Consider the following 25,917-nt stretch of genomic DNA (forward strand, 5'->3'; position numbering starts at 1 on the left):
TTAAAACAACAGCAGTGTGTCCTGTTACAGTTCTAGAAGCTTGAAGTCCAAAGTCAAGGGTTTGGCAGGGCCCTGCGCCCTCCGATGGCTCCAGGGAAGACACCATGCTTGCCCCTTCTTAACTTCTGGTGGTGGCCGGGAATCCTTGGTTATCCTTGGCAGTCTTTGGCAGTCCTTGGCTTGCAGCTGTGTCCACCTCACTCCAGTCTCTGCCTCATCTTCACTTGGTGTTCTCCCCTGTGTCTCTGTCCCTTATTTCATCTTATAAGGACTCCAGTCGTACCAGACTAAGGACCCACCCTACTCCAGTATGACCTCATCTTAACTAATTACACCTGCAAACCTTTTCCAAATAAGGTCACATCCTGAGGTCCTGGAGGTTAGAGCTTCCATGTGTCCTTTGGGAACCACAATTCAACCCATAAAGCCTGTGAGCCAAGGGAAGGAGCTGGCTCTGTCCTGAGTGCAGTGGCACCATCTGAGCAGCTGTGAGACGGTACCCTGACTTCCTCTCGCAGTGGCTGGGAGAATCGACCGCACAGACAAGACGGGCAGCTCGCGTGGCCTTTGGGAGGCCATTGTGAGAGGTCTGTGAGGGGCAGTGGTGGCTGGGCCAGGCTGCTGTGGTGTTCGTGTAACGTGGATGCTGATGGGGCCCTGTCCAAGAGTAGACGGTCAGCCTGTGGACAACCACGAACTGCAGCTTCTCTGGAAAACACGGTCTCATTACCTCATACTGTCCTCCCCTCAAAGAGCTCGTCAACTTTTACAGAAGCATTTTCCAAAGTGATTATGTGAAAACAAGATTTCCATTGTCAAATAATGGGAAGTCCTGGGTTGAGTACGTTTAGGAGGTTTCTTTAAGTGTGAGGCTTCTTAGGGTCTTTAAAGAACTGGTGTGTATTTTAAATGTCCAAGGGGGGCAGGAAGATGTATTATATAGCATTTCTCCAAGTACTTAACACCACAGAATTATGTATTTTTTCAAAGCATTTTGTGGGACTATTGCTCCTTAGAACATATTTTGGGAAACACTAAACCACAGGGAAAATTACATAGCACAGCCTACCAAGCCCTTCCGGAATGTTTTCAGCCTCATCTCTCCTCAGCACGCTGACTCTCACTCAGAACGTACCACTTAACTTCTGTGCTTCTGAGCCTTTGCCCATGCTGTCCACTCTGCCAGAGAAGCCCCAAAGCCTCCTTCCTCCACAGAACCTTCTGGGTTTCTGCAGCACTTTGTCACGGTGCATTGTAATTATCTGTTATAAACAGTGGCTCTCTCCCTAGTAGATGGCCAGCTTCTGGAGAAGAGCCATGCCTTACTAATCCTTTATTAACCCACCATGGGGTCTGGCCTATGACTGGTGCCCAATGAAAAAAGAAATGAAGGGGCAAACATGAAGAAATGAAGGGTATTGATGGAAATTCAGGAATTACTAGATGTTCCCAGCGTGAGAGGCTCCCTGGCGCTGGCCCCACACCCTTTGCATGTGGCTGACAGTCTGGTCTACTTGTGTACAAATCCTCACCTGGCTATATTTTACTCTCATTCTCATCAAATTAATGGTTTATCTCAGTTCCTCACCCCAGTCCTCAATCTGAATTTCAGGTCCTTAGAGCCTTTCCCTATAAATCAAAATTTTCTTCAGAAAGGTTGTCAAACTAAAGCTCTGTTACAAACACATCTGGCTTGCTTCCAAAAGGGTTACTGAAATGCAGGGGAAAATTATAGGTTTCTCTTTTCTCACCTCGTTTTTTGTTTTTTTTGTTTTAAAAAAAAAAAAACAAAAAAAAACAAAAAAAAAACACAACTCCTTTATTAAGCCAGACAAGTACCTTGGTTTCTTCAGTACAGCAGAGCTGGGGGTTTCTGCAAGGTCACTCACCCCTCCCCTCTCCGGTGTGGCTGGAAGCCGTCAGCTGCACAGGGGAGCCCTGAACCAATGAGCTCAGAGACAGGAGCCGGCCATGCTGTCAGCTGGAATTTTTGTATGCGTCTGAGAGCTGTGCCATCCATTATCAGCATCAGAGCAGAGAGGATTTGTTTTTAAGCAAGAAATCAGCCTGGCACTTCTCTCAACACATAGAGAGTATTGAGTAAATCTCTGTTGAGTGAGGGCAGGAGTGTGGAAATAGCTTCCTAACTCCTCCCCAAGTGGAATATTACAGTGTGATTTTTAAAAAAAATTTTATAGTGGTAACATACATACATAAAATTTGCCATTCTAAGTGTACAGTTCACAGTGTGATTCTATTATATTGTTAGACACAATTTAAATATAAAGACATTTCCAAAATCAAATGGGGCTGACTTTAAGTAGTCTCTCTCCTCACTACTCCAAGGGGAGCCCAGGACCAGCTCCCCACCCCTACCGCCCACCTCACTCCAAGCTTGTTAGAAATGCAGAACCTTGGACCCCATCCCAGATCTAGCTGAATCCAAAAGAGCATTTAACGAGATCCCTAGGCAAGTCGTGTGCACCAGTCCCAATCAAGGGGAAAGATATTTGAGAAAAGACCCGCTGAATAATGTTCAGTAAAATTCCAGTCTCTCTATGGAAACGTGTGAGGAAGTTCCCAGACACGAGGTTCTTTATTCCATCCAGTGGGAAAAACAGTGCAGAGTTTCTGCAACGGCCATGTAGTTGGAGGAGTGTCTGCAACTCCACATCTGTGGTTTCCTCCAGTCCTGAGGGCGGTGGGTGGGTCTGTGGGCGACAGGGAGGGTCCCAGGGGAGGAGAGTCTGCGCCTCCCATTGCTTGGGAGATGAGAGCTTGGTGTAGCTGGACTCACAGCCTGTAAATAAATCTGGGGTTAATCGAGCTCGGCACACACAGGAGGTTGCTCTTTTTTCTTCCTGGACCATTTGTAGGTGCAAGTTTGAGGGAACAACAGCTCAAAGCAGAACGTGGAAATCCAGCATGGCTGAGGCCAAGCTGAGCATCTAAGAGAGAAGGTCAGAAATGTGAGGTGGACAACCCCTGGGCTGAGATTGGGTAGCTTTCAGGTCAGGGCTGGTGTCCCTGAACTTGTTCCCTGAACATTCGTCAATAATCCGCCCCTGGACTGGAATTCAGGGCACGAAGCAGTGCCCTGGGAGAGATCACGGTCTGCGGGGACATATACCCCAACCCTGGGAAGTGGAACTAGTCCCAGTGAAGATAAGGGAAGAGGTTGGAGGAGTTTCTTCTGGTGAGGAGGAGAGGGCACTGGAGCCGGGGACAAGGGGTCCCCTGGCTGGCGCAGAGCTGCCCTCACTCCCAGGCCTCCCAGGACCCACACGTCCCCTACTGTAGGAAAAACCGGCTTGCATCTCGGCCCCTGGCTGCGGCGTCCAGTCGGGACTCCAAAGAGGGTGTGGAGAAGAGGAGCCTGGCTGGGACGAGGTCCCGGCTCGTGGGGACTGCTGGGAGGGCAGGCCCTGCTGGGTGGCCCAGAAGTCACAGTCCTTGGACCAGACTCTCCAGTTCCACTACAGAGGGTGGAAAGCATCATATTAGACCTGACACTCGGCTGGGGCAGTGCGGCAGGGAGCAACCAGCAAACTTTCTGGGACGTCGTGCTGTGAATTAGTTATTTTTCTCTGCAGAGATATGTTGTCCAAATGTATAAAAGCCTCACGGCCGTCCCAAAACAAATAGCTGTGAGGTGTTCCCAGCATGCTTAAACAGGGAGGCTGCGGGCCTGCGACATGTCCTGTTTGTCTGAGCAGCTCAGGAATTGGTGAGCTCTGCCCCAGCATGGGGGCGGGTGAGGCTCTCCATCAGGTCTGTCACACGGCCCTGGGCTGCCTCATGTCCCCCAGGGAGTGCACAGGCACGGACAAATGCAGACGGCTGGCATTTCAGCCTTTCCCTTGGTCTTCTGCAGGAGAAGATAGAGATGTAAAAACAGCACGGTGAGCGGCAGAATTTTTTCTATCATGCTAGCTTCAACTCCTGTCTTTGCTCATCTTTTCCTTCAACGAGTGAGCTGGGCTTTTTGAAATGGAGTCGTTTTTCACAAGGAAATGGACTGTGGGCTCCCAGGGCCCAGCTGCTCCCTAGCAGGGAGGAGGAGGGGGCAGGCTGGGATTTGCAACTGACTTGTCGAGGTGAAGCTGAGTGCTGGTGCTTCAGACAAGAAAGATGCCTTTCAGGCCCTTAATAGCTTCACACCAGTTTGGATTGCGTAGGGAAGAGAGCAGGATCCAAATTTCCATTCGCTCCAGGCCTGCTCAACCTTCATATGGCATCTACCAGCAAATGAAGGAGGCCAGGTTTCTGGAATCCTCTTAGCTACAGAATCAGTGTGATGTCAGTACTGCAGACTTCCATTTGCCAATTCGTTCTTGGCCTTAATAAAATATGGCCAGAGCGTACTCTCACCCAGCAGGGCCAGTTTTGTGGGCGTGCAGCCCACTGGGCCCTGTGCTCAGAAGGGCCCCAGGCTTGGTGTGATGCTCTGCTCTCACCATCTTAAAATCATAGTACTTTTTGAACAAGGGGCCCGCATTTTCATTTTGCACTGGGCCCCACAGATTATGTGGCTGGGCCTCTATGCCAGGCACGCTCATCTCTCCCCAGCTTTCTCCTTCTCCTGGCAGATCACTCACCCATCAATCACAGTAAACATCCCTTCCATGGGGAGCCCCTGTCAGTTGCACCAATTAAAATACTGATAATTATACTAATAACACTGCCAACATCAATTGAATCTTTGCTGTATGTCATGCACCAAGCTAGGTGGTTTTTATGGATTTTCTCATTTCATTCACCCAACAATGCTATAGGGGAGCTGGGGAAACTAATCGAGGCTTGGAGAGGTTACTGATATCCTGGCTTCTAAGCCAGCAGACACATCACTGACTTCATTTTTACCACATTTCATTGCAATAATTTGATATCTGTGTTCTCCACTAGATAGAAAATATTGTGGGGTTGGTGTCTTTTTTGTTCCTTGTTGTACCCATAGCATCTAGCCCAGTGTTGGCTAGGCACTCTGGAAAGAAGGGGGGGGGATGGGGGGGCAGGGAGTTGCTGTCCCTCCTCCATGTGCCTGTATTTCAGGGGATACAACACCAATGCAGATCAATACGGGAGTAGAAAAGAAAAAGTACTTTGTGCACCACAAAAATTAAAACCACATTCAATCTTTTTCTCAACCATCCTCTACTGATTGCATTTCTACCGTTTACTAGGCACTGGATTAGGTGCTGGGGATACACTGGTGAGTACAGAGTGTTGGTCCTGCCCTCGTGGAGCTCCCAAGTCTGTGGGTGGCAGTCATAACCAAAGCAGTCCCCCACCTGTGTCAAACTGTGACCATGACAAGGACCACCATGAGGAAGGGGACACAATTCCACGGGGGTCTATACAGGGCATTGGACATGGGTGAGGAGGTCAGGAAAGGATTCCTAGGAGAAGTTACGTGAGCTGAGCACTGAAGGGAGCAGATTTAACAAGAAAAGGGGGAAAAGAGCATTCTGGGAAGAGGGAATAGTCCGTCCAAGGCTCTTGGAAGGAGGGAACGAGGACAGTTCCAAAGATGAAGAGAAGGTCAGTAGTGTGGGGGATGGAGCCATGCCAGATTTGGAGGTCAGGAATTTTGTCTTTATCTTTCCAGCAATGGGATTTTAAGCAGGGGATGACATGGCTTATGTTTTGTAGTGGTCGTGCCAGCGCTTTGTGGAGAGTGCATTGATAAGGAGGGGCCGAGTGGACTGCGTCAAAGTGTGTGTTCACATGGGGTTCATGTCAATGAGAAGTCCCCTGAGGTACCAAAGAAGCTAATCTGTGATGAGCGGGAGAACAACTGTGACATCTCCAAGACGATGCCCTTCTCGGTGGAGGATTTGGCTGCCACCTACAACCGTCTTGGCTCCGCCATGCTCCTTAAGTAGATGTGACTGGAGTCAGTGTACACAAAGCACTTGAGAATTTTCTGGTGACTTGCAGGGTCACTTTTCCAGCTCCTAAAATAAGTTGCAATAGCCTACAGTGGTTAGAAATTCTGCTCAGAACACAGGATGCCTGAGCCTTTGACCAGCTTTGATAGATCGTGTCCATCCCCGGGTGGGTAGGGAGACATGGGACCTGGGGGACTGGGAGCTGTCCATTCAATGAGGACACCATCCTACCATGATTAGGACATAAAAACGCAATCATTTACAGTGTGAGTGTGAAATATCCCAATGGAAAGAGGCCACTTCTGGGCAGAGGGGTGGCATGGGCCACCCCTCAGAGACAATGACCCAGTTCTCGCCTCCTGGGGAGAAGGTGGGATGCCGTGGGAGGGAACTCTTCAGGAGGAGAAAGATTGAGAGGGCTGCGTTCTAACCTTGTCTCTTTTATGGACTTGCTTTGTTTCCTTGAGCTGGACCCTTGACCTCTCAGCCTAGATTCCTTCAACTGTAAATTGAAGGGGCTGAACTAAATCTTTTCCAGCTGCAAAGTTCTAGAATTCCTTTATTCGGAACCTCTGGGTGGGGGCAGCTTTCAGTTTACCAAGAGCTCTTCTGAATGTCATTAAGATGGTCCAGCACAGTCACTATGACTAAAAGGAATATGTAAGCCCCAGGGCCCTTGGATAACTGCAGGCCTTTGACCTTTGCCGTGCATGCCAAATGGGTCTTTGCCTTAATTCCACAGGGTTTTGTTGTTTTTTTTTTTATAATCAATAGTTGTGTCACCCATTTGGCCATTCTTGCCTAAAAATGGAATAACTATCTTGCCCTTGCACAACTAGTTTCCTTTTTCAAATTTTTTGTTTAAATCTGGTGAAGTATCCTATTTAAAAAAAAAAAAATGTTTCCTTCCACCCAAACTGACAGGTACAAAGGATTTAAAGGCAACTGTTCCATGACCTTCATCGATCAGTTTAAAGCACTGCACCAGTGTAACAAGTATTGTAAAATGCTGGGGCTGAAATCCCTTCAAAACAACCAGAAACAGAAGAAGCCCAGTGTTGGGAAGAGTAAACTTCAGCCCAACTCCACAACGGCAAAGAAAACAACTTGTGGGACCCCAGCAGAAAAGAAAAACCTAACCTCTCCTATTAACTAAAGGCTACCGGCTAGCGCACATGGGGCCTGTGAGTGAAAATACCAACACACAATGGCCGACGGTGAGAGATTGACAGTCTGACTGTGCTCCAGGATGCATCCAAATCCATCACCTGTTGTCTTTGCCAAAATGATTTAGAACAGGATCTGCGACCAGACTTATTGAGAGACTGAACCAATTGTCAGTCTCAAAGACAGTCCACTCTTTGTGCACACTTTCAGTATTTTTACCAGCCTCATGTATGTGTATATCTGTGTATTTGCACGTGGCTGTATTGTGGAGGACTTGGAGCTGAGCAGCATCTGCCCACAGCCCAACTCCTTCCCATCCCACTCCTAACCCTGGGATTTCCAGGCAACATTCAGCTGCTGTGTGAACAGAAAACACAAATTCTTTCACTGGGTCACGTTGTTGCTCTAGTGTTGAGTATGGCACTGCGGCTGGAGATGGTTTCCAGAAATGAAGGCCATTTCCCAGGATTATTCACACATTTGGTTATAATTTTCCTTTTAATTAAATTCGTATTTAAACAAAAACCCTAAGATGCGTGTATCATCATAGGTACTTTTTCTGTAGAGTTTGTGCCAAGTTTCGAGTTCTCCAGGATTTGATTATTTATTAATTATCAAATAGATAATAGATGATTACTGGAGGACAAAATATTTACATTTTCTCAATAGTCTTGCATCACAGCTTGAACAAATTAGGCTGAATCACCTCCTACTTTGTTCCGGAACCCAAGACTGACCCAGACTGGGCTCATCAGCTCACGATACCCCACCCCCACCCACATTTCCACACCCATTGTGTCTCCTTACCCTTGGAGCCTCCTTCCCTACCAGGTTAGGGCAGGTCCAGCTGCAGAGCAGAAGGCAGCAGCAGGTTTCACCTGGCAAGAGGAAATCGTATATGTCCGCATCCCAAAGTGGATGCCAACGTCTGTGGGTGCCAACATCTGTAGGTGCCAATATCTGCAGCTTTGTTGTTTCTAGGGCTGATTTTGGGAAAATCGTTAGGCCCCTGTGAGCAGTGGGATCCGTGCTTCTCACGCCTGACTGTGCACACAGCTCACCAGGGGATCTTGTGGAAATGCAGGTTCTGATTCCGGAGCTCTGGGATGGGCCTGAGAGCTGCCCTTCTAACGTGCTCCTGGGGGGGCACCGCCGACCTGTGAGGGGCAAGCCAAGGCCGTGGGTGGGAGGGTCCTGAAACGCCAAAGGGAGTGACTAGACCTTCTGAGTTCAAAGAACACTCTCCAGGGGAAGAATCCAGCGACTTCGGGTGTGTGAAGGGGACACTGATCCCCACGGCAGTTTGCAATGCGGAGGCCACGCCACCCTGGGAGGCGCTTGCTGCAGGGAACGGGCAGCCCTCCCGCTCCCAGAGGCCCTCGGGCTCTAATCGAAGTCTCCTGGTTTCACCTGCTCTAAAACCCTACTCTCCTCAGGCACGTGGTTTTGATTTTAAAAAAATGGAACCATAGGCAGGATTTTTGTTTTGAAAAGGGATTTGATGGAGAAAACACTCCCCTCAGGCACGTGGTTTTGATTTTAAAAAAATGGAACCATAGGCAGGATTTTTGTTTTGAAAAGGGATTTGATGGAGAAAACACTCCAGCTAGTCGCTTTTCATCTTTTTCATCCACCATCGCCAGCATTTCTTCTGAAGAGACTCCCCTGGCTTACAGATTTTAAAATGCTCATTCCCTGTAGCCTGCTGTCCCCATAGAGATCCCAGAGGTGTATATTTAGCAGTGGAGTTCTAGAAAGTTCCACAACAGATAAGTCCCAGATACATGTTGATTCGAATTACTGTGTGTATATAATGTTTATATTTATTTATATATAATTTATATAAACATAAATATACATAAATATGTGTATATGTATCAGTGGGTAAACCAGAGTCCTCTTGACAGACCAGGGTACTTTCTGGACCAATAATTTATAATTTAGAAACAATATCAACAAAAGCATTAAAAATTTTAAAAAATATAGAAAGGTATACAGGGAAAGGTTGAAGCCACTCTGTAACCCCTTCCCTTCTTGCTGACTTTGAATTTTGATGTGGAAAGATGGATGGAGGGAAAGGATTTTCTATTCCCCGTTTTTATGTTCTGTCGTCAGCCCCCGGGTGCCTCTGTTGGATGGAGCTTGTCCTTTCCTCCTTTCACAGATGCTTAGATTTTTTTTCAAAGTTGCCTTTATTGTTGATTGTAATCTGATTTCATCTGTATGAAACGCTTGAAGGACCAGGGACAGGAGGGGTCTCCTAGTGGGTCTGTCCCCGTCAGGACTCTTCGGGGTGGGCTCCTGAAGGACTGTTTTGCCATCTGTCCAGCCGTCCAGCCGTCCAAACCCTGACCTTCTCTTCTGAGGTAAACTGCTGTTTGCCTTGTACGTCCAGTGACAGGGAGAGCGTGAAGTGGGCTTTTTTACACCAAAGATATTCAGGGGTCTCTGAAATGCCCACACTTACTGCCATTGTTTTAGCTCAGCTTACAACACGTCCAGTTTCCACTGGTTGTCTCATTTGTCCCCATATGTGTGCGGTGTTAGTCGGTCTATAAACACAACGAAAGCTCAACCGAGGTGCCGAGCTAGGACAGGCTGTGGGTCCGGCTGGGGATTTAGTACCTTCCAGTGCCTGCAGGTGACCCGCTTCATAAAGGGCTCAATGGTGGAGCCCTGTGATGGGCAGGTCACAAAAATAAATGAAAGTTTCATTAAAATGGGCCTGTGTGTTCAACTGCAGGTATTTCAGTAATGAGAATGGCAAGGAAACAATGATTAATTGCCAAGGGGCATTGTCGTCTGGAGAGGTCTAGTTTTGGCTGTGTGGATGGCAAGCTTATGTTAATATTTTATGTTATCTTTATTTTATTGTACCAGCACCTCTCCATCCACACTTATGATAAGCCCTATAGTCACAAAAGGCTTCAATAGATTCTTATTAAAAGAATGCCAAAACGAGCAAAACTTATTTTCTAATTATAAAGTGCTTTCTTTTCTAAATATCCATACTGTTTTTTGCATGTGTTGGGCATGCATTCAACTGGATGCAGATGGGAGGAGCCTGCCAGCATCCTGCCTGCTGCATCTGACCTGCTCCTCTGGATCATGTGCACAAACAAGAACAAACTGGCGTCTCTCCCCCATTTAGATCTGCATATGCCACTTGGGCTTGACTTGCTGAAAAAAAGAGACAAAAGCGCAAACACCTCTTCTGTCTTCCAGCATGAGGTATATTTTCCAATTTTTTGCTGAAGCAGACCCGAAACCCTTTAAGAAACTGTTCTAAAACTATCTTGTAAAAACGGAAAGGCAAGGTGGAAGCCAACTTCATCTGTATGACCACCTGAGCACAGACTTCAATTTTATGATCTAATGAACAAACATTTGCAAGGACTAATTGTACCAGTATATCAAGGATTTTTTAAACTCTGTTTTTCACGAGAGCCCAACGTGATCCCAGATAGAAATAATCTGCTTTTTTCAAAATTCACATGTTCTCGATCAGATGTGATCAAGGAAAGCCTGTCTGTCAGCTTCCATTTTAGGGCTCAGAAAATTCAGAACCAATTCAAACGAGATGTCTCCAACTCGAACTCCGTCTCCCTCCCCATCCCTCCCTCTTTCTTTCTCTACATCCGCAGTGACAGGTAGTGGCTTGCTCCTTCCCAGTGCTTTCTTTGATGTCCCAGTCTTTCACGTCAGCACGCACTTGCAGGCAGTTTGCTCAGGTGAGACGCCCAGGTCAGAGGAGAGAGAGACGGCGTGTGCCTCGGTGCCTGCGGTGCCTCCCATTTCCCGCCCTGATGGTGAGAAACCTGACCCACAGACACATTCCCTGGTTCTCAGGTAGCCCACCCATACCTCCAGCCCTGGCCATTCCTGAAGAGAGATCACCATTTAGGTGCCTCAGTTCCCTTTCCTATGGTTTTAGAGAAATCGCTCCCCTCTTAAAGGCTGGAAAGGTGTGTGTCATCACTGTAGTCGCAGCTGTGGCTGAACCCAAGGCCCAGGACAGTGACCACGCTGCCTTCTCCCTGTCCTCTGTGTGCTCCAACCTGACGCCAGTTTAAAATTGTGCCACCCCCTTGGGGTGCCCATCTCCCTCCCCTGCTAGCCTTCTCCTTAACATGCCATCTGTTACAACACTCTGTGCTGAATCAGTTTTTTGTTTAGTGTTATCTCCCCCATTAGAATGTAAGCTCTATGAGGAGAGAGATCTTAATCTGTTTTATTTACCAATGTGTCCCCAAAACCCGGAAATGCTTGGAAGGTAGCAGATGCTTAACAAATCTGTTGACTTAATTCCTGTTTTCCTCCCGCCCCCCAGATGTGGTCCACGTTCCATGGTAGATCTTCTTCTCCAACTGCAATTTGGAGCATAGCTGTCACCCAATTTCTCTGTAGATGGAGTTTGCTCCCACATAGTTCATTCTTTTTGTTCATGTCAGTGAATTTAAGGGTGAGGATTAGGATAAGCCCACTGTTTTTCCACCTTTTTAAAATGGAAGTCCTCTCTCCTTCGCGCTACCTCACCTGGCCTATCCTCAAATATCCTCAGCAGCTTCTTTCCCTGATTTGCAGCGCACGGAAACCACTCTGCAGGCCCTCATCCTGAAGCTGCCGTTCCAGCTCTTTCCGACGCCCTTTTGATGGGAAGCACACCAGGTGGCGCTCTTGTCCCCATGCCGCGTCCTCTCCCCTAGTCGTCACTCTCTCCCAACGCTTCTTTTGGTGGCTCTGTGCAATGACTGGGAAAACCCCAGCCTTACTCTCCTCTCCCTGCTCAGCCATTTGATTCCACAATTACTAGGGAGCCCAGAGCAGAAAAGAGTAGGGTTCATCTGAGCAGTGCCACCTCCTTCTCAATTCCAGGGGCTGTACACTGACAACTCCCAAATTACTCTCTCTCAAACTCCAGACCCTCCCAGGCAATGGCCTTCTCAACTCCACCTGAAGAAATGTGCCATCTGAATTTCCAGTTGGAGTATAAAGCCCGGCTTGCCCAACACTGAATTCTTGGCTTTCTCCCAACATCTCCTCTTCCCACAGTCTTGTCTCAGATGATGGCGACTCCATTCCTCCATCTAATCAAGCCCAAAACCTGGTTGCCATCCTTGCCTCTTTGCCAATCCGTCATCAAATCCTTTTCCTTTCCCTTCAAAAACTCTCCAGAATCACCTCTGCCCCTACCGCCCCTGGTCACTTGGAATTTCATGGTCTCCCAGCAGGGCAGGCAGGGCCATCCCATTAAAGCTGATGCTCAAGATGCCACTCGTCTTCTCAGAACCCTCCAGTGGCTTCCAATCTCCTCCAGAGCCAAGGCCAATCCACTGCAAAGGCCAACAAGCCCTACCCCAGCTCCCAAATGCCTCTTTCACCTCATTGCTCTACTTACTTGTCCCTCAACTCCAACGACAGTGGTCCTTCTCTCCGTTCTCTGAACACTCCTGCCTCAGAGCCTTGGTGCTTTCCGTTCCATCGTTCTAGAATGTCCATCCCCAGATCCACCACCTGCTTTAGGTCTTTACTAAAATGTCACTTTTTTCAGGGAATCCTTCCTCAAGCACCCTATTTAAAATTACAAGCCCCTTTCCCCCATTCTGTGCTTTATTTCTAAATCCCTTCTATACCATTGCGTGATATACATTGTGCTCTTTTTTTTTTTTTACATTGTTTATCACCTCTGCACTAGAATGTACATTTCCTAAGGGCGGGTCCCCCCCACACCTCAGTTTACTCACTGCTGCACCCCCAATCCATGTGGGTGTTCCCCACTCTTGGGGAGGTAGGGCCATCCTTTATTTTTTTTGTGTTCAGTTTTATTGAGATATTCACATACCCTACAGTCATCCACAGTGTACAGTCATCTACAATATCATCATATAGTTATGTGTTCATCACCACAATTTTTGAACATTTTATTACTCCAAAAAAAATTTTTAATTAAAAAAATACAAATAAATAAAAATATAAGTGAAGAACATTTGAAACATCCCATCCCCCATTCCCCCTATTATTCATTTACTTTTTGTTCCTATTTTTCTACTCATCTGTCCATACACTGGATAAAGGGAGTGTGAGTCACAATTGCTTTCACAATTGCACAGTTACACTGTGTAAGCTACACAATTATACAATCTTCTTCAAAAATCAAGGCCGCTGGGTTGCCGTTCAACAGTTGCAGGTATTTCCTTCTAGCTATTCCAAAGGGATATCTATATAATGCATAAGAATAACCTCCAGAATGACCTCTCAACTCTATTTGAAATCTCTCAGCCACTGAAACTTTATTTTGTTTCATTTCTCTTCCCCATTTTGGTCAAAAAGATTTTCTCAGTCCCACAATGTGGGGTCCAGGCTCATTCCTGAGAGTCGTGTCCCACATTGCCAGGGAGATTTACACCCCAGGGTGTCATGTCCCACATAGGGGGGATGGCAGTGAGTTTACCTGCTGAGTTGGCTTAGAGAGAAAGGCCACATCTGAACAACAAAAGAGGCTCTCTGGGAGTGACTCTTAGGCACAATTATAAGTAGGCTTAGCCTCTCCTTCACAGTAACAAGCTTCATAAGGCAAGCCTTCTAAATTGGTAGTCCCCAGTGCTTTTGAGAATATCAGTAACAACCTAGGTGGGAAAGTTTAATATTTCCACATTTTCCACCAGTCCCTCAGAGAGGCTTTGCAAATACATTTTTGTTCCCGGCCCAAATTACTTTGGGGGGCCAATCTTTCTTATGTCAATCTGATATGATTCCTAGATGGGATTATTAGATTTGAAAACCCTTTAGAGCAGTAGCACAGCTAGGCTTAGGAGCCAAAGAGATGGGGGCTCCAGTCTTGGTTCTAATACTTACCAGCTGCGTGATCTTGGAGACTTAATCTCTCTGAACCCAAATTTCTCATCTGAATAAAATGGTGTAAGAACACCTACCTTGCAGAGATGTGAGAATTAATTTATGTATTAAAAGATAACTGACAGAGGCATTCAAAATTGTGAATCATTATAACTATTAAGTTTCTCTATATTTTTAGTTTGGAGAAGATATTTTTCTTTAGCTATCTATATTCTCATTCATAATAGAGGAATGAGTTTCTTAAGGCATTTTAATATTCATTGGGGAAAAATAGTACAATAAGATACCACATAAAAACACAACTGTAACATACTATATTTTTTCCTATTCTTGATATTTAAGAAAAAAGGAAAATGAACAAATCATGTCATATAATGCATTTATGTAACACATATTTTTCAGGGTTCATTTCTCAAAAATTCCAAACTCTTATCAGTCCCGTGCAATGAAGCCCCCTCTACTAACACCAATTCCAGTCTCTTGAGAGGGCTACACAATCGAGGTTTTAATAGTTTTCTGCACATCTCTTAGAAACATTCACTTTCAGGCATCAAGGAACCCTCACTGCCTTAAATGGTCCAGGAACTGCTGAGAAGCCCATCTGCATCCTCTTCATGATGTTTATAGATAAATGCAGTTTCTATCAGCCTTTCCAGCTTCTTGACTCTCTTTTATTTTATATTATCTTTCTAGAAGAGGTGAATTTTGAGCAGGGATAAAATGAGATGATAGATTAGCAGAGAGAAGAAAGGAAGGTAGCCCACCTGGGGATAATCTCAAGCCAAGGTTCAGAAGCAGGAATAAGCAAGCCATCCTTGGGTGACAAACAGATTTGCATGGAAATGGAGGAGGTTTTCCATTGAATGAGGGAAAAAGAGAAGCAGGTTAGGGTCTGACCCAAGGCAGGGTCTTTGTTGATTGGTCAGGTTGTGGGCCTGCTTTTGTGGGCTACAAGATGCTCTGGAAGTTTAGCCATGGACAGAGGCCGGACAGCTGGAGCCTGGAGAGGGCAGGGCTTGCCCAGGCACATCACCATTTGAGGCATCTCTGGGAGCAAGCTGGGGAGCACCCGGGGAAACCAGAAAGATGTTGTGTCTACAAGGGCTCAGAAGCAGGTCTTGGGAAGTCTGGAATGACCCAGAAATGGAAGGCAGAAGCCAGAGCAAGGCAGAAATCAAATAGGCTGGTCCCTCTTCAGCTTCCAGAAACTTCCTCCTCGAGGCAGCTTCCTCAGGACTCGCTCTGCAGCGTTGGGACCCACCTCATCACCCCATGGAGGGTTGCTAAGTGGGGAGAGCCAGGAGTGGCTGGGGGTGGGAAAATTCTGGCAGCCTCTGTCGGGCAGATGGATTTCCATTGCAGAAGCCCACTGTTTGCAGGTAGCCCCAGATGTTTCTCAGAATCTAGAGACAGCAGGAAACTCCGCCCCAGATAGTTGGTTCTCTGTCCTGCTACGGCTTCCATGAGGTTGGCTTGTTTTCTCACCCACCTACTCCTGCATTTATACCTCTTGGGGGTGGTGCCTCGCGATGCGGTCTTGAAGATCATTTCAGCCTCTACTATTATTTCCACGTCTGCGCTCCAGGAAACCAATAAATCAAGTAAACCGCTCACCACACCAGACCCAAGGCTATCATCAGATGTCCTGTGCACATGAATCCTCTTCCCTCTGGCTCCCTCCCAGGGACACACTTGAGATCAGGCAGAAAACACTGCCAGCGCCCAAGGGGATGCTCCCTGCATCCCTGCCCTCCGCCTTTCCTCCCAACCCAGGAGCTCCGGCTCCCTGCACACTCACCTCAGCAGATGTAGTCCTGAAAACCCCAGCAAGTTAGATCCTGTCCCATCAAGTTCTATTCTAAACATCCTGGAGAAAGTAGAGGGCTCCCCGCTTAGAAAAGTCCTCCTCGTTTGTTCTTAAAGGGATGCATTGCCCCATGACCTGATTTTTTTGATTTTGGGGTTCCAGCTGTCCTCATGCCTGGAGATGCAGGGCACTGTCTTTGAGACTCAGGCCAGTGTTTCCTCAGGAATAGTAATGTTTAAAAGGCAAATGTGTTTTTCTCTGAATTAATGGAACTATCCCCTCTGTTTTCATCTTTCATCTGGTATTTTTCCAGAAACCTCTTCTCTTGGCTATCTCCTTCTTATCTTTTAGATCTCCACTGAAATGTTATTTTCTCAGGGAACACTCCCCTAGCCCCTAAACCAGTCTTTCTCACACTTGGCTGGACATCAGAATCACCAGAGCTTTAAAAGTTACCATTGCTGGGTCCCACTGCAGAGACTGGTTTATTTGGTCTGGAGTGTGGCTGCGGCCTTGGGGTTTGGGGACTTGACTTTTTTGTTGTTGTTTAAATCCATACCTAATACAGGCTTAGTCCCAGAATCTTGAATAAGCTAGAGAGTTCATGGAGAATAGGAAGTAATTACACACATTGAACATTGAAGACATTTTCCCCAAATGACAACCTATTGATTCTTTTGGGACTGGCTTTTGATGACTTTGGGTGGAAGGATTGATGCACCCCTCCATGGCTGGCCCCGTGGCCCCTGGCTTACATTCAGGAGCATGCCCCCATCCACCAGGCTGTCCTAAGATATGGCAGCGTCAGTGACCAGAATGACAAACATGAGAACTTGGGTCTGAGAGCTTAGCCTTGGCAAAATCATCCAAGAGACACAGGATTCCAGAAAAGGAAAGCAGTTATTGAGATAAGGAACATTGCAGGAAAGAAGCCTATACTGAAGCCTATTTTCCTGAATTTTCCTGGTCTATCAAATTACAGGTGGTACAATGAAATTTAAATGCTACTTTCTAAAAGTGAGGAAACTCATTCCTTGCAGGTCCAGCTCTGCTCACGGGCATAATAAACTGCCACAGCGAATTGAGGCAAGGGGACCAGATCTCCTCTGTCATAGAACACATCCTTCATGCTTTTATCACAAACCCAGAAAGTCAACCTTTTGGGTGAAAATACTGCATTTCAAGAAATATACCTGTTACAGTGCAGGCATGTTGCAGGGAAAGGGAGTCAGGATCAAGTACCATTGGTGTCATCCATTCGTAGGGAGTTGCTTCTTCAAAATGCGGACCATGCCACTTAGATTTGACAATTCCGGGCATCTTAGCTCCGTCTTCACAACAGGGGAACTGAATATGGAAGAGATGTTGAGTGAGTCATGACTCAGCAGCCGAGCCGGCACCCAGACTCAGATGCTCTGTCTCGGGGGCACTTTATCCACCACCTGCCTCCCAGGAAGGGTCTTCTCGGTGATCCCCTCAAAATAAGCCCCAGCAACCTCCAAGGCGACCATCAAACTGAGGGAGGAGATGCCCGAAGGAGACTCCCCGGATCGTCAGTGTTGAGCTCTCAGGCTTCTGGGGTCCCTCTGTAACTGGCCCCAGGCTGACCACCGATGTGCCCAGACCTCAGGGCCACCGACAGAGTTATTCTGGGGATGAGACCAAGAGACAGCACAGATGGGCTCACCCTGTTATTTACATTGAATTTTCCAGGGTGATTATGAAATATTTCACCAAATAACTAATCAGTTCTGTTTTTATCCTTTTTATTATATAAGAACTCAATAGAATGACCACAGTTCATCCTCAGACAACTAAAAGCCAACCTCAGAGCTTTTATATAGCATATATAAATATAGCTATAGGTCTATATTTATACCATCTATAGATGCACCTGCAATGAGCAGCCCTGAGTGCACAGTATGTGAGTCGGCCACGCAAAGGTCACTCTGCTTCCCCCCTTAGATCCTGACTCATTGCTGCCCTCCTTTGACCTCCTGGGCGCTCATCCAGATTGTTAGGCACCCTCATCCTTGGCTTGTGTTTGGGGTGCAGGTGGGGTTCCACCGCCGCTCTGGGCCTGGACTGTGCCTTTCACACTCCAACTGCAGCTGTGAGGTCAGCCCCCCTTTCTGATGTCACGGCCATTGGAGGGGTTCAGCCAGTCTCGGGCACGGATGGACATCTGGACATCCTCTCCTGGACCCTCCCTGGACCCGAGCGGTGAGGAGGTAAACAGCTCATATAACTCTGAAAATGGCACCGAGATCTCCACGGAGAATTGCTCAGCCCCCAGGTGGGCGCCTTGCCCAGGGAGGCCCAGCCCCGCCTCCCAGCACCCCCCATTCACACACTCTAACTCCTGCCCTTTCAAACCCAATGCACCCTGCTCCCAGCCCAGGCCACCCTCTCCTTTCTCACCCCCAGTGAGAAAAGAAAACTTCTGAGTTTTATTGTTACAACATCAGTTCCATACACTGCTTTATTCACCTTTTGATTCAGAAAAGGCTGTTTGGGGGAAAACTTAAAAACCGCACTATGGTGTGTGTGTGTGTGTGTGTGTGTGTGTGTGTGTGTGTATTTAATCCCTACTACAAAAATCCCATTTCTCCTTGAAGCTATAATATATCTCTGGTTCCCGACTACCAGAAAAGTCCATATGAGGAAGAGAGGGAAAAGAAAAGCACAAATCTTACTGTTTCAGGCTCTCGTCTTGCTACACATGTAATTTCATTCCATCAGGCCTCTGTTCCTGCAGTCCCCTCTGCCAGCAGTGCCCTGCCTTCCCTTTCCTTCCAGCTCCACTCTACCACCTCCTGAGGAAGCCTTCTCCAGCACGCCTTCTCACGGCCTTCCCTCTGTTCCCAGCACCCCAACTCTGTGAACATATTTGATTGTGGTGAGGTCATATTGCTTGTGAGTTCCCCACCCAACACCCATGGCTGTCTTGGACTGGGTCCCCCAGAGGCAGCCTGGAGACAAGGGTTTGCATGTGGTTTATTTGGGAGGTGGCCCGAGCAAACACCAGGAGGGATGTGGGGCAGCGAGGCGGGCAGAAGGCAGCCAGTGGAGGGTGTGTTATCAGGCACATGGCCACTGTGGGCAGCTGGAGCTCACACCCACTGGGGCACCACAGAGGCCTGTGTAGACCACATACCTAAGAGTGAGAGTTTTTAGTCACCAACTCCCATCAACCACTGGAGGAGAGTTCTAGCCTTTCTGCCGGCAGTGTGGGGGCTGGGTGGCTGATGGGGGCCAGTGAAGCTTCCAGCAAAGACACGCGGCTCCTGGCGGCTGGAGCGAGGTTCCCCGCGGGTAAGGTCCATGCAGGCTCAGGTGAGCCACCTGCTGCAAGCCGGCTCTCGAGGCCAGGACCGCTGCTCATTTATTCATCTTTGTGCTTCTGTTGCCCAGTGTAGGACCTGGCATCCTGTAGGCACCTGTGAAATGAGAGGAACAGAGAGAAGAAAAACAGAAAAGTTGGCTGCCTAGAACCACTGGCCACAGTGATAGGTGTGCTACAAGCCTACCAGAATTTGGGTTTTTTCCTTCTCTCCAGAAGCCTTGGACCCGGCTCTTTTTTTCTAGAGTTTCTCCATGTCTGGGTACCTCACCAGTGGACACATGGCTGGAAAAAAAAAAAAACTATTCTTTTATTTTTTAATGTGTAAAAATCAATAACAGTCAACAGAGCACATGAGTTGGTTCAATTAGAGAAGAGACCATAGAGATTCAGTGAGGACCACACAGCCCTGTGCCAGCTGGAGATCCAGCCAAGCCTTGCCTTACGTAGTCCCTCATCACTGCCTCCCTCACATCAAGGCATTGTGTGCACATGAAAACATCGACAGTATCTGTCTCTCTCCCCTGGTACTAGGGGCTTCCCATGGGGGTGCTCACGGTGAAAGCATAGAAAATGGTGGATTGCCCAAGGGCTCTTCTGAATCGAGGATCTCCTGAGAAGTAAGAACTGAAGTCAGGTTATGTTCCTTTCACCTGGATCCAGCCACACCTGAATCTTGTCTATTCCTCAGACTCTTCAGTTAGATGGGACTACACATTCCTTTTTTTTTTTTTTTGCTAAAGCTAGTGGGTGTTGGGTTTCTATTTCTTACAAACAAGAGACTCCTGATTAATTCTCCACCTGCTCTTTGCAGAAAAATATTTGCTCTCCTGGATTCCATCCTGATACACTGACTCATTGTGTAACCTTAAAAAAATGCCTAATGCCCCTAGACTTCAAATCCCTCCCCAGAGATTCTGGTGACTTCTGTAACTCTTCTCTTCCTGTTCCTCTGCCACCCTTGCTTTCCTTGACCTCCCTACCCACCCCTAGCCACTGCCCTGACCAAGCAAGCAAAGCGTAGACACAGCACTTTCTCACAATTAACTGTCTTATTACCTTGCGGGAAAGTTCCTCCCTAGTTTTGGATGTAATATAGTTTTGTAGCACAAAGCACCCTAAGTTATACACCCATGAATATAAAAAGAAAGCTCTTTGTGAAATGGACTAGAAGCTGCCTATCCAATATCCATCCTCTCTACCCAATATTCATTCTCCCCCTTTTCTTTAGTAATGGAACCCAGCTGTGTTCGTGGTGGCAGGATGTTAGCTAAAATACTGCATGTTCCAGCCTCCCTCATGGCCGTGGGTAGTCATATGCCACAGTTCTGACCAATGAGATCTAAGCAGAAGTCGCCGGGCGGAGTCCTTCAAAGGGGATTAACTCAGAGGGCAGCTACCCTTTTTGACCTTCATCCTTTAAATTTTTCTTTCCTGGAACATGAACGTGATAGCTGGAGCTTTAGTAACTATCCTGTGACCATGAGGACAGGCTGGAATGGTTGTTTAGAAGGAGCCCCAATCATCGAAGACACTGGGGGACTGTTTCCCCTCTCTACCTCCAGGTTTTTTTGTTATGGAGGAGAAAAATAAAGCTCTATTTTGTCTACATGAGTTGTTCCTTGATACTCTTGTTTAAGTTGTTTCTGTTTTAAAATAAAGTTTTAAATAAAGTTCTCTCAGTTGTTCAAATGTTTGCCTCTTGTGGATACCTTCTTTTATTGCAAATTATTCTCAATTTGGCTGCACTTTAGAATCAACTCGGGTGCTTTAAAAACGCAGATGCCTGGGTCCCCCTCAGAGATTCTAATGTAATTGGTCTGGAGTGTGACCTGGGCATTGGGATTTTTAAAAGCTCTCTGGGTGGTGCTAATGTGCAGCCAGGGTTGAGAACTCTCTGCTGTTCTCTTTTCCAAGGCAAGAGTAACTGGGGGATTGATGCATTCAGTTGCTCTCTCCATTTAAAACTGACGAGCTCCACAGTAGACCAGGCCTGCAGCCCAGTGGCTCTTAAACCCCGTTGTGCAGCACAGTCACCTGGCGGCTTGTTAAACACAGATTGTTTGCTGGCCCCACCCCAGAGTTTCTGATTTAATGGACTAGCCTCTTGGGATCCAGCCAGATAATGTGCATTTCTAACAAGCTCCCAGGTGATGCTGATGCGGCTGGTCTGGGGACCACAGCTGTACCCAGGAGCTGCATTTTCCTTTGTCGCAGCATCTTCCTTCCATGTCCTTTTTCTGATCTCCCCGGTCCCTCCAGTCCCCAAATGCTCTTTTGTTTGCTGTACTCTTTAACCCCTATTAAAAGCAGAACAAAAGTCTTGTTCCTTTTTAAAGGAATTTTAGGCAGTAGCATTCCAAAAGCTTAAGTCAGGACTCTTCTCACCCCTTCCATATAAATAACCTTGGCTTATCTTCCAGGACTTCACTGAGATGTCACCTCTTCCAGGAAGTCTTCCATTGAGCCCCACATCTGTGCCCTCAGAGCCCCTGTCCTTGCACTTAGGTGCATTTGCCTGGTCAAATATCCATTCTCCTAAAGACAAAAATATATTTTCTCTCCATACGCTCAGGGTACTCAGCACGAAGGAAAGGGTGACTTGTGGCAGGCGAGGGTGAGCCGGGCTGGTCTAGACGAAGTCAACGGAAGCGGCAGCCCTGGGTCTCCCTTGCTCGCTACACACCCTCGGGACTTGAAGACTTCCCAGTCTAAGCTCAAGCTGCCTGCTCTTTTCCCCTTCCGGAGACATCCACAAGCTCAGGCCAAGTCCCTTCTCTCAGTCCCTGACTTTAACCCAAACTTTGCCTTTGCCTCTCTCTCCCTAAAACTCTAAACATTTGGTTTTGTGTGACACAAGATTTGTCTTGCCAACACCTCTAAGCCTCTGGTCATTTCTACCTCTTATTCTGAAATTCTCAGTCAAGAAATATCTTCTGACAACAGTGGTTCCCAGCTGGGAGTGATTTTGCATGCCCTCCCCAGGGGGGACATCTGTCAATATATGAAGACATTTTTGTCATCGCAATGGGGAGAATGACATCTAGTGGGTAGAGGCCAGAGATGCTGCTAAATCTCCTACGATATGCAGGCCAGCCCGCCACAACCAAGGATTGCCTGGCCCCAAATGTTAGTGGTGCCGAAGCTGGAAGGCGCAGGGCCAGGTGGCTGTCTTCCCTTTCCACCACACTGTGCCTCCGGGGGAAGCTCTGCTCCTGGCCTGGCAGAGCGGCTAGTGTTAGTCTATAACCAACAACTCTCTGTGGGCCGAGCCTAGGGTTTCTCCAGGGCCCCAAAGCCTGAGCAGTCTTAAAATAACAATAACAGTTGATAATACTCATGACAGTAAATGGTCAACATTAAGCTCAGGCCTGAGTAGCACTTGGCAGGTTTTCTCAGTGCCAAAGCAAGAGCTGAGAAGAGCTGGCATCTCTCTCCTTGCCTCAGAAAGAGGGACAGCGACTCTCCTGGCAGAAGGACGTCGTGGAATGATTGTCCTCCTGGAAAGGACATCTTTTCAAAGCTGAGGAAATGGCAGAGACCATGTTTCCTCCTTGCAAGCTACTCTTAGAAAGGACTGCAGCCCTTGTGGTTCCCTGGGAGTAAGATGGCCCATCAGAAACTGAGACAGGAGAGGAAACCTTGGCAGTAAGTGAATCCTGCAGCAGAGATGCTCGATGCAACACGTAACCAGGCCTCACCTTCATTAGGAAGTGCTTTACAACCAGGCCTCACCTTCAATAGAGAGCGCGGCTGCACCCGTCTGCCTGCACCCTGCAGTCACCTCTTCTCAGAGGAGAAGCCAAGTTTTTCTGCTTGTCAACATGTGGGAGGCTGGGCCTGACTGTTTTCACCAACCATTGCTCCCGAAGCCATGGGGGGATCTGCGAATTGCAGAGGAACCTGTTGGGTTTGTTGACGAGATTTCAGCAAGTGGCAGAAGGGAGGGACCTTCCAGAGATGCAAAGAGAGGGTGGAGGGTGCCCCACAGGAGGCCTGTGACCCACCAGCAAACGGGCAGCCATGGCTTAAAACCAGAGCTCCTCAGCCTTCGGACAGCCGAGGACCCTCTTGAAGATTGGATGAAAGCTCTGGACTCAACCCAGAGCACCTCTGCATAAAAAGTCCTTTCAAGTTCCAAGAAGTTGAAGAATCCACTCAATTTCAACCCTGAATCCTGGCTTAATGCATCACTCCTTAGGACAAGGGAAATGACAGAATCCCAGGCTGGTGTCAGGCATGAGGTATTCACAGGACAGAAGTTCATGTGATTAAAGACGAGGTGTTTGGCAGGAAAAGCAGCCAGTGGGTGACAGACAGACAGCCACATAATTGCAACAGAACGGACGCCGGCTAAAATGAAATATTGATGAGCGCTAATAGCCAGTGTCTTGGCACACAGCCCTGGAGATGGGAATTAAATTCTTGACTTTACCAACATTCATTTATTCAACAGATATTTCCTGTGAACCCACCATGTTGAATAAATGCTGGCAGGCAGAAGGCCCCGGCGTGTTTGAGGAGCAGCAAGGAGGACGTGGTGTGGGGAGAGCGAGTGGAAGAGGAGGAGGGGGAGATGAGGTCTGTCTGAGAGAGTCAGGGGATCTTTGGACTTGATCCCCAGGATTTTGAGGAGAGTGGCATGATCTAATTTGGATTTTAAAAATGAATCAGCTTCCAATGGTGAAAATAAAAAGGGGGAAGGCGTGATCAGCCCTCTATGACATTGCCATTACCTTCCCTTGCCTCATCGATGAATTACCTCATCTTCCTTGGTCTTGAGCTGGGATCAGCCAACTTGTTCTGTAAAGGACCAGACACTCAATATTTGAGATTTTGTGGGCCACATGGTCTCGGTCCCAGCTACTCACCTCTGCCACTGAAGCCCCAAAGTAGGCACAGACAATATGCAAATGGAGCCGCGTGGCTGAGTTCCTGGTGACCAACCACCCCAGTTTGCCTGGGACTGAGGGACGTTCTTAGCTTGTACAAACACAGGTGGCAGGTGGGATTTGGCCCACAGGCTCGAGTTTGCCAACCCCTGATCTTGATGACCCCATCAGTAAAATGCATGCCCACTGAGTAGCAGTCATCCTGCCAGTCCTGCTCATGTTCCGCATCCATCCTGCGACACGCGGCAGCCCTTGCCTACCTCTCTAGACCCATCTTCTCTTGGCTCACCACGTTCCTGCTGCACCAGCCCACTTCGAGTTCTTTGGTTGTTCCAAACTCTGTCCCACCTGGAGACTGCACGTGCCGCCCCCTTTGCCTGAGAGCTCTTCCTCTATCTTTTCACCAGGGGAATGGAAAGCTCCTATCTGGAGTAAAGTTTGCATTTTATTTCTGATTTAAGACTCTTTTACATATATCCCCTTTATTTTTTCCTGCCCCAAATGTTGCCCAGCAGCCTATGAGATGGCCTGGAGTGAGAGCTCTATCCCAGTGGGAATAAACAGAATTCAATCAGATTCCCTGGTTCAGGAATCCAAACTGGAGCTCCAGGGAGGGAGGAAGTTACTTGGAAGCTCATGAAGAAACTGAGAAGACACTCCGAAAGGAGGCAGGCAAGCACAGGCTGTGAAGTTAGCAGTGTCCAGAATTAGCAAAAATATGAATAAGCAGTAGCTCCAGGTGAGCAGAAAATGGAGGGAAGGACGGAGCCAGTTATGCCAGGAGGAAAAGCAGGGGAAGCAGGAAAATGGAGCAGCCAGATCACCATAAGGATAGAGGCTTGATGAACTTCTGTGACTTTGGGGTTGACCTGATTCCCCATCTTGGGAGCTCTCATGAATCCAGACCCCCCTTCCCTTTTCCACGGGGTCTGCCTTATGAGTGTGGGGAGTTCCCATGTGATTCTTGCTCCCTCACTGCACATGGTCCATGTACATACAGAGGGCCTCATTCATAGCAGGTGTGTAAGAAATCTTGCTGTAAGAGCAAATTACTTGAGGTAATCTAAGAAAGGATTGGTTCTTGCAATCACAATTTCCTAACATACCATCTACATTTGGGGTGGCAATTCGAGCCATTTCTTTTGGCTCCATCTTGACAGAGGGATACATATTTCCTCTGGGATATGAAGCCCTTTCTGGGTTTTATCCAACCCAGTATGTCATGGAGCCAAGGACCCCATCCGAGACATCCTGAACTCGGGTCGAGACGTAGGAGGGACCAAAAACATCACAGGCCCAGATTGGCCGTGCTTGGTGGGAGGGACTGCAAATACAGTGCTGGCACAGCCCGAGAAACCGGGAGATCATCTCTGACTTCTCCATATTCAGCTGCATTTGGAAGCCAAGTGGAAGGTGGGACAGGGTGTGCTACACGGAAGACAGGCAGCTCTGAGAAACGGGAAGGACTTTAATTAGGTCTCAACTGGAATAGATGTGCCAGAAAAACAAGATTAATTCTTGTCTGGTGTATTTAATGGGTCAACAGCACTCAATAGACCAATCTCTTCCACTTCTCTTTCCCTCTCTCCCCCAGGCTTTCGAAAACTTACTTTACCAAAATTAAAGCTGGAATTCTGCTGTCAGGGGAAGTCCTAATGCAATCAATTTGGAAAACTCAGGTAGCAAACACGAAATCAGGAATCACTGATGCTGTGAGGTGCAGAGGTATGTGCCCACCACTAGAGGGCAGGAGCCCCAGTAGAGCATGGCTCCAGGCTCCAAAGGGACCGGCTCACTTCAACCCAAGTTGGAGATCATGGGACTGATTTTACCCCGGTTCAAAAAAACAAAGTCCCAATTGAGCAAGATTTAAAGGCATTTTACCCAGCTCTGCTGAGAAATTAAAATTCTTCACACACACACACACACACACACACACACACACACACACACACACACCTG

General features: G+C 47.7%; 1 protein-coding gene across 3 annotated transcripts in view; it reads left to right on the forward strand.

Annotated features, from left to right (window-relative positions):
- ALPK2 (alpha kinase 2) overlaps window positions 1-20,735 on the forward strand; it is a 211,522-nt gene extending 190,787 nt beyond the window's left edge. For 2 of the 3 annotated variants that reach the window (XM_037805891.1, XM_037805890.1), the window contains one exon: window positions 6,816-7,575. In XM_037805891.1, the coding sequence (XP_037661819.1) occupies window positions 6,816-7,047 (232 nt within the window). In that variant the 3' untranslated portion in view covers window positions 7,048-7,575. Of the gene's footprint in view, window positions 1-6,815; window positions 7,576-19,134 lie in introns of those variants that run through there. The other variant, XM_037805892.1, reaches the window with a different exon arrangement.
- Window positions 20,736-25,917: the final 5,182 nt, after the last annotated feature.

The sequence above is a fragment of the Choloepus didactylus genome, chromosome 16 (genome assembly GCF_015220235.1).
Source record: "Choloepus didactylus isolate mChoDid1 chromosome 16, mChoDid1.pri, whole genome shotgun sequence".
Taxonomy (NCBI): Eukaryota; Metazoa; Chordata; class Mammalia; order Pilosa; family Megalonychidae; genus Choloepus; species Choloepus didactylus.